Source organism: Setaria viridis, chromosome 3 (genome assembly GCF_005286985.2).
Source record: "Setaria viridis chromosome 3, Setaria_viridis_v4.0, whole genome shotgun sequence".
NCBI lineage: Eukaryota > Viridiplantae > Streptophyta > Magnoliopsida > Poales > Poaceae > Setaria > Setaria viridis.
The window spans coordinates 17,918,364-17,927,221 of NC_048265.2; the positions used below are offsets into that span (position 1 = coordinate 17,918,364).

Below are 8,858 nucleotides of genomic sequence, written 5' to 3' on the forward strand. Positions count from 1 at the left end.
GTTGGTTGATTCGGTTTGACATAAGTAATCCAAAATCGAACACGCACCACCCTCCTGCTACGCCACTTCGATGCCTCGAGGGACACCTTGCGAAACCAAGAATCCCCTCATAAATCTTTGGAAGTCCGGGTGCAAGAGTTGGTGTACTTTTTTATTTTAGCAGCTTTTAATGTAGCAAACTTGTATATACAAAAGTGAACACTTGTTGATACAACTTGAATCAGAGTGGTGTTCATCATTACAGGCAAAGGCCACGCTGCTGGAGCATCACTTAACGAGCATCTGGTGCTTTGCAACCGAAGCTGCAATTTTCGTGTCACCGGACAAACAACTGCACAACACAAGACGGTGCAGGACGATCAGATTTAAGTTTGCCATGTATCTGCCAGCGCCGCGCTTTTGAGTTCTGAATGCTCCGTGCCCCAGCTTCTAATCCATAACGATCATGTGTTGGCACTCACCCCTCCAAATTCAACCTGCAATACAACGTATTGCCAACAATCATGTATCAGTCTATATTGGATTTGAAGAACCTTGACATTTAGGGTTATGGATCAGTATTTCATCATCAAATGGCGATTGGACATTCCCTTCTCTACAATAAATGGATTTTTGGCTGGCATTTTCAGATGCGAACGGACCAAAAGACGCTAGTAATGAAGGGCTCTTGAAAAGGCAGGCCTCAAACCCTGCTTGTAGCAGACTGTGCCTTATATGTATATATACCTAGTTTCATGCCTCATACAGTCATCACTCTGTCTAAACGGATGTTCTGACTCTTGCGAGGTGTTGGTTCAAGTGACGTGATCACCTGTGGCATAGTCATTCCTCCAGAAACAATTATTTCTGTAGAAAGCACAACAGCAAAATCATAAGGTTAGAAAACCAGCTAATGTAGGAAAATTTTTATTATAAGTTGATGGTTTGTATCAGCTTGGGAAAGAAACGCCAAAAAAAAAGGCACTAGATCTAGCACCTGAAATATAACAGAACATCAGAATAGTTTCTAGCAGGAACAACTTCTCAAATAAAACCATTCAGAGGAACTACTATATTAGACGTTATACATTCTTTTCTCTGGCCAGAAGTAGAGGGAAGCATAAAAAGAGAGCAAGGAACCAACCTATGCCTTCCCGAATGGACAAATTGGGCCTTATAATTTCGGCAGAGTTTACCAAAAAGATGTCACCAATGTATAAATGATTGGTTGGCACATAAACACTACAAAGTTCTTCATCACCTTTGTCTGTCTGCAACGAAACAATAGATGGTCACCTCAGAGTTCACCAAGATTCCAAGAAACATCATAACCTTTAAAAGGAATTAACTGAAGCAGCAAATGCGCCTGTTCAGGCAAATGCTGAAAACAGAGCTAGCACCGATGGAATTGCATAAAAATCTCTTTCATATGCTATATCGTCAATAGATATCCGCCTCTAGATTTGTGTTTCATACGCAACTATTTGATTTGACAAAGCACAAGAAAAGAACATAGGTGAACCTCAGGAAATAAGAAATGGACGGATGAGCATTCTATCTCTAAGCTTTTCTCCCTTGGCACCGAGTCTAGTATATACTATCGATCATGCACATTTGCTCGCACATATTGGAAGAGTTCGCAGCACTAATGGATTCTTCCTACTTAGGTAAAAAGGTTCTCGTTCCCATGAATCTTGATCTGCCTCCTGGCATTGATAGCGATTGATCGAATTCCTACTCTGGTTTGAGAAGCTTTTCTGTTTTCCTTATCTCTCGTGCCTTTGAACTGTCCTGACTTAAAGAATTCAAAATAAGTATATTAATTAGTAAATAAACCGCCTTCACTGGCTACTCCCTATGTCTTGGTACTCTACCCTCCCATTCATATGAGAGTGGTAGCTGTCACCGGAAGCAGGTGTGAGTTGCATAAGTCATTGTGTTTTGGCGGTGGAGAAGTACAGAAGTAAACAGTGTGTTTAAGTGCAACATTAGTCCGAATGGAACAATAAATGTCCAAATTAGTATGGATCATTGCTATACCCCAAGAAAGTGGGTGTCAACTCCAGGCTGTCTTGTAGGGCTAAAGTTTTAAGGCCTTGTACAATTAGTTGTGTAAAAAGAAAATGACACTTATGGAAAAGTCTGCCTTACTATGCTATATGCTATGTAAGACTTAATTTTCCATTATTGTGGCTAACCTTAAAGTCTTAAACACAAGAAAACGAGAACACAAAATATAATGGAATGAATCTTCACATGCATGCTTCTGAATCACCAAAAAAATATGTATGAAAAGTGTTTGATGGCATATTAACTAGGAAAACATCCATAATGAAGTGTCAAAAGATCAACATCTGCTGGTCAAAGCCATCTACAGCATGCAAATATGCACGGACAAGTACCTGAAGAACCATGGTTGATGTTATGAATCCAAATGCATATTCACCAACACGGGGATGGCTAATAATAGCTACTTCTTTAAATGCTGTTGTATTTTGATCTGTCAAAAGGAAAAAAAAATATTATAAGAACATTTCTGGCTGAAGAAAGGAACTATAAGAAAGTTGGAAATAAATGTTAACTATCGATAGCTACTTGCGCACAACATGTAGTGCATAGAAATTGGCGCTGTTGAATGGTAATAAAAAATTTATGCAAGAAAAAAAAATGACCATCAAACTGTTCTATGTTCTTTACAGAGCATAATGTTTACCTGATTTAAGAGTTATCAGTTTTTAGATATAGTGTGGTCATGTGCTGGCAATGGAAGCATAAATTACCCTTCTACAGAAAAGCTACATAAATTTTCTCTGAGACAGACAAATAATATAGATGGTCATCATTCTGGTGCACGTGGAATAGCAGCTGTGCGTGTACATTACCTGGCGAAACAGCAGTGCTAACTTGCTTTGATGCAGAGTATATGTGCCTTACAAATGGCATTTTCTTTATAAACCATTCTCCAACCCAGAAGACAGTAGAACCCACCCAAGAAGACACAAATATTCCAACAAGAAGTATAAACACCAGGGAGGTCAAGAACCCAAGGCCTGAAATATTGTCAAAAGCACTTGTCACAAAAAAAAAATGAATTCAAGAAAGAGATAGTGTATGCACTCGACAAATCATAACAGTTTATCATGTACTCAAGAACTTTAAAGAATCTAGTTATAGGTAGCACATAAACAATTCTACAATTTTAGCAATATATAATGACAAGAAAGTATAGCGCCAATTGAGTATAAACAGTTACCAAATATATCAAACCCAAGCTTTGCATAGAGTGGGCTGAAAAAACCATCAACAAATTGAATGAACCACCAAGTGATGAAGAACGTGACGGCAATTGGGAAAAGAACTACACTGCAAAGAAAAAGTAGGCAGACAAAAACAGGATATTAGAATGGGCATATTGTAGCTCTTGCAAAGTATCTGAATTAGACCTTGTGAAACATACCAGCCGGTCATAAATTTTCTTGACACCCAGCTTTGAAGAACAGCAAAGCATGCCTATTGAAATGAACAAGGTTATTAGGTACATTACCAAAAAAAAAGGTTATTAGGTACGAAAAACTGTCAATATTCCGTCACATGCATGTAGACTTCTATAGAGAAATATATTAACGTGGATACACCAGAGAAAACAAAAAGTAAAATGGCAAGATTGGGTACTCGTTTTTTCTAATTTGCAGGAATAAATTCATTACTGTTGACTTGTTGAATCTAAATGATGCAAAAATAGCTGGTTCATAAAATGGAAAAAATGGTTAGAGTGCCTAAACATGTGAACTGACATTTGCCCACCTGGATAGATCAAAGACTAACACCCAAAAGTAGTTAATTTATCATACTTCTACTGTTGAGTCCAATATTTTCTCTCTAACAAAATTGTAGAACTAGTTCATGCATTCCCTCTGTACAACTCTGCATGCTCAAGTTCAAAAATTCTTTCAACATCGTGCTAGATATTGTAGGTCAACTTGGCATCCATGTTATGACAAGACTTGTTTGAAATCAAAATTAATGTGTAGTAGAATCATATGCAGCGTTCAGCACAAATCTTCCTAAGGATAACGCCCAAAAAAAATTCCAGTTCCTATTTCAAGCACAATGTAACCTGCATTTGGTGCCAGCAGAAATCACGTTATACCCCTTAAACCTTCATTTCCAACATGATCTACACTCTAATGCCCCCACATTACCACGACCAATGGCTTTCAGCCTTTCACAATAAACGTCGAATTGGATGAACAAGCGCATGCACAAAATAGCAGCGCAGAGACAAATTAGCACCACAAGAGGACCGATAAGAAGGGGTAAAAAAGAAAAAAAATCAATGCGTTAATTTGACCGCAGAACACGCGGTCAGGGGTCAGGTCCGCGCACATGGACAACTCCTACTGCCCAATGCCCACCCGAAACAGGGGGACGGAAGATCAAAGGGCGAAACGGAAGTTGAAGCGGAACAGCGCGGCCGCACGGACGCGACCAGATCCGAGCGCCTAGGGTATACGGTAAAAAGCCTGCAGGGGGGTAGGGTCTAGGGCGAGACGGATCCGGACCTTGCGTGTGGACGTGGCTGGCGAGCTGGGCCGGGGCGGCGACTTGACGGGGTCCTCGGGGTCAGGCGCCGCCGCCGCCTCCGCCGCCGCCTGGCCGAGCGGCACGGGCGCGTACTCCTTGTCCTCCGGCATTGCGATCGAGGGCCGGATACCGCTCGCCGGAGCTTCCTCGCGGGGCGGGGAGGAGGAGGAGCCGAGGGCCTCGAGGTCGGGAGGGCAAGGTGGTTGGGCTCCGCTGGCTACCACCACCAGCGACAGCAGCAGCTAAACCAGAGACAGAGAGTACCTGCGGGAGCAGTTGGTGGCGGAGTTGAGTTCGAAAGGGACACGCCGGCTGAAGTGACCGGACTGCCCTCGCGTGGGGCCCGTTCGATCCGGGACGGCGCCGGCCCCGCGCGTCACTGGGATATGGGGACAGGGGCACGTGGGGCCGAGGCGTTGACGTGCCTGCGCGGAAGAGAGGCCGTGGCGGGCGGCGGTGGTTGCGGACCGCGAGCGGCTCGGTTTCGAAGCCGGCGCACGGTCGCAGTCGTGCTCGGTTCGTCCGTCGAGCGGTGAGTGGCGGGTTCGAGTAGGAGGACGTCCGTGTTCGTCTTGGGCTCTTGGCGACTGACCGTAGCGGGCTAGCGGCACATCAATAGAACGGCCGCCATTGGCTGGGCTCTGTTTTGTGTGATCTTGGAGCTACGTCTCACCGGGAATTGGCTTGGAAAAATGAGAAGACCGTGTTCTTGAGTGCATTGTCATTTCCATCTGCCATTTTCTTTCTTGCATTTAACTTATCACATTTTGCAGATGTCCATTTAGTACAACCGACGAACCCCATCATCCTAACACTTTCCCTCTTTCACCTCTAGTGCCATCAACGCCACTACTTGAGTACTTCCATTGCTCACCTCAAACTGCTCACATTGCCTCCTTTTCATCTCATCTCTTACACATTGTTGATGGCACCTCCAACCTCTCATCAATACCAATCATATGTCAAAATGATCCGTGACACCATACCATCTCATTGCTTGTTCATCTCTCACCTTTTTCTCACGTTTGGTGCTTCCCATTCATGGTCCATCATCAGCACCCTCCACCTACATGCATAGTACTACATCTGTTCTTGAATATATGACACTGGTGATTTTTTACTCAAACTTTGACCAGTCATATTAATTCAATTAATTAATTATATCATAAAAATATTTTAGATTGAACTTTGAATTTATTTATTTATATAAATATTTGTGGATAAGATGTCAAATGAATGAAAAACATTAATGGCGTCGTATATCAACGCCCCCACCCGGCTTGTTGCCATGCGCTTTTATGAATTTTTGCCCAAACCAAACCCCTAGTTCTAATTCTAATCCTAACTCATGAGAGCAACTCACAATGCTGGAGAAAAAAAAAATCTTATCCATACTCGAATCTTGAAAGCCATCAGAAAATCTAGAAATCTGTTAAGGACAAAGTTCACAAAAAAACTCATGTGGATTAGTCTTTTATTCTGTTGTCCGTGCAAGAGTTCGCCCACTTCAAACAGAATGACATATGACCAAAATTCGGTTGAAGTCACAATTTTTGTAAGAGAGAATTTGACACCCACGTGCTTCATACCAAACAGCCCCATGCCAGCGGCTGCGAACTTGTTAGATCAGATGGTAGGACCTCGCATCACATGTCTCATGGACAAATAAAGATTTTTCTTAATAAAATGTTATTTATCACGTGCTTTTCCATTCAGTTGCAAGAGAATAATCGCCACATGATTAATACAGGATCAACTCAAACAAGCAAAGAAGAAACAGAATACTGCAACCTTCTTCTGGATCTTTGCACGGATGCATGCATCTTGAACGAATTCTCGCTATCTTCTCGATCAAACAAGCTTTCTTCTTTCGGACTTCGGAGAGGAAAAAAAGAAGGGGAGACGATACTGCATGGACTATTGAGGAGGACGAGTTGACGGTGGGTAGTGGCTGGAATCAGACCAAGAACCAGTAGTCGCCGGATAGCTCCACGCACTCTCCGGCCAGCTCGTGCTGCCCCACTGCGCCGCCTCGCCGTAGCCCGGAGCAGAGGACGGCGGCACAGAAGCCACGGTGACAGAGGAGGCGGGGAAGGAGTAGGAGCCCGAAGAACTGCTCATGGCGCCACCGCCGTAGTACTGAGGAAAGCCGCCGCCATGGCCGGCGGCGGCTCCCTGCAGGAGCATCTGGTACTGCAGGTACTCCGAGGCGGCGCTGGCCGGGTACGCGCCAGCACTCGAGGCGGCCATCGCCGCCGTCGCGGACGCCGCCGCCGCGGCAGCCGGAGCGGCGGCGACCGCGTTGGACGGGGTGGTGAGGCGCGCGTCCTCGGGGAAGTTGAGCTTGGCGCGGCTGCCGCGGAAGCGGAGCGCGGCCTCGTCGTAGGCGCGCGCCGCGGCCTCGGCGGTCTCGAACGTGCCGAGCCACACGCGGGCCGCCTTGTGCGGGTCGCGGATCTCCGCAGCCCACTTGCCCCACGGCCGCTGCCGCACGCCGCGGTACCGGCGGCCGCCGCCGCCGGCCTCGCCGGCGGCCGTGGGCGAGTGCTCCTCCATGGCGCCCTGCCGCACGTCGTGGTGGTGGTGGCCCTGCTGCTCTTCTCCTGCGCGCGCGCGGACACGATAGGTGAGGTGAGGCGAGCGCGCGCACACACTTGCGCAGCCGGGCATGCGTATAGCGTAGGGTAGGCGGCGATGCCATGGATATATAGTGCGTCGCATTTGACTGCTCCGGCGTCGTTCTGAGTCTTCTGACCCAAACACGGGTCGTATTTTTGTAGCAGTGTATTTAATACGCATCTATCCGTATCGGCCAGTTGCGAGCACGTACATACTACGTAGCTTCCGGCACATGTACAATCTTGTCATCTTTTTTTCGATCTAACTGTAGCGATATCTCGTAGTGATGTGACACGACTGAGATCGAGATCCTAGCAGCTGTGCACAATGCATGCGTGTGTCCTGAGATATATGTCTCTTAGAGATGTATACGTACGCTAGCTAGTGGATTGTTTGGTGGGAGTTGGGCGAGGTTGGGATCAATATGCAACTTGCCTAATCTTTCTTGGCGAGATCCACATGCAGGGCTCTCATTTTGCATGCATGCTCGTGCTCGTGCACGCCTGGCAACCGAGCCGGTCTGCCACGTGTAATCCATGCTTAGACGCGACGTGGGATTTCCTCTTGGCGCAAGCAAAGTATATCCATAGCAACAATAATCGAAACATGCTTAGCTTCCTTATGCACGACTAACACATGCAACGCTAATTAAACAATAACCGTTATGAAAGGAAGGCCACAACTAAAAAGGTTCCAATGGGCACCGGTTTGTTATGAAAGGAACGCACGTCACGCGAAGCTGTTCTTTAGGTTTGTTATTGCTATAGGACTCTCCTTCCGATACCTGCTCTGCTATAATAATGTGCTCGAATGAAATGTACTACCATATACTAGTATAGAATAAAGTGAAGGCTCACCTGCTGGGAAGAAGTGATCCGGCGTGCGTGCGGCAGCCGACGAGTAGCTTCCTCCCCACTGCTGCGCCGGCTGCACGTACGACCCGCCCGCGGCCATTGCTGCCGGCGGGTACCCTTCGTCGTCGCCGCCGGCAACGACGTGGGCCAGCGCCGACACCATCGTGGACATCTCCAGCGCCTGGTACTCCCCGGACAGCACCGCGCTCGCCGCCGCATCCCCGTCCTCCTCCGCCGCCGTCCAGCCTGCTAGCCGTGATCGGCGGCGCCCGTCGTCGGCCATCGTATCTCCCACCACGCGTGGCTGCAATGCCGCCGCCGCTCGCATGCAAATAAAAGATCTGGCTGGCTAGCAGCCTAGTAGTACGACGCGCGGAGACTTTGAACAGACTCGAGGCCGGGGACGCAATTCAACTAGTAGATGGATGAAAGATCGGGCGAATGGCAGTTGGTTAATTCAAAGCCGACGTCGATCCTTTTATTTCTCAACACGAGGCGGACTAACGTGCCGGGCTGCCGGCTACTATATATAGACGGCCGGCCGGATGGATGTGTCGATGAATCGTACGTAATGACACAGATCGATGCGTGTGTTGGATGGGTATACGTTTCAGACGTGTTTGCTTCAACTTATTTAGCCGGTTTATCAGCCCTTCAAACAGTATTTTTCTCTCACAACAAATCAGTTATTTCAACTTTTCTCTTGCCGCCGCCGGGGAAAAGGCGCGGTTCAGATTTGGACCTGGTCTCCGCTCTGACCGCTGCACAGCCGCTTGCGCGCCGAGAAAACTGTGTGTCAGGACGATGTGTTGAATACTTGAA

The 8,858-nt window shown here is 46.9% G+C and overlaps 2 protein-coding genes across 2 annotated transcripts; both read right to left on the reverse strand.

The window, feature by feature from the left end:
- Positions 1 to 130: 130 nt before the first annotated feature.
- Positions 131 to 4,842, reverse strand: LOC117848220 (protein LIKE COV 2). The gene is made up of 8 exons (XM_034729551.2): positions 4,542 to 4,842; positions 3,437 to 3,489; positions 3,233 to 3,342; positions 2,862 to 3,029; positions 2,382 to 2,479; positions 1,124 to 1,250; positions 727 to 846; positions 131 to 476 (listed from the first exon to the last, which is right to left on the reverse strand). Exons 1-7 carry the CDS (start codon positions 4,671 to 4,673, stop codon positions 740 to 742), a joined length of 795 nt encoding a protein of 264 aa, XP_034585442.1. The 5' UTR covers positions 4,674 to 4,842; the 3' UTR covers positions 131 to 476; positions 727 to 739.
- Positions 4,843 to 6,221: 1,379 nt separating this feature from the next.
- LOC117848219 (uncharacterized) lies at positions 6,222 to 8,645 on the reverse strand. The gene is made up of 2 exons (XM_072292765.1): positions 8,040 to 8,645; positions 6,222 to 7,166 (listed from the first exon to the last, which is right to left on the reverse strand). Exons 1-2 carry the CDS (start codon positions 8,362 to 8,364, stop codon positions 6,481 to 6,483), a joined length of 1,011 nt encoding a protein of 336 aa, XP_072148866.1. The 5' UTR covers positions 8,365 to 8,645; the 3' UTR covers positions 6,222 to 6,480.
- Positions 8,646 to 8,858: the final 213 nt, after the last annotated feature.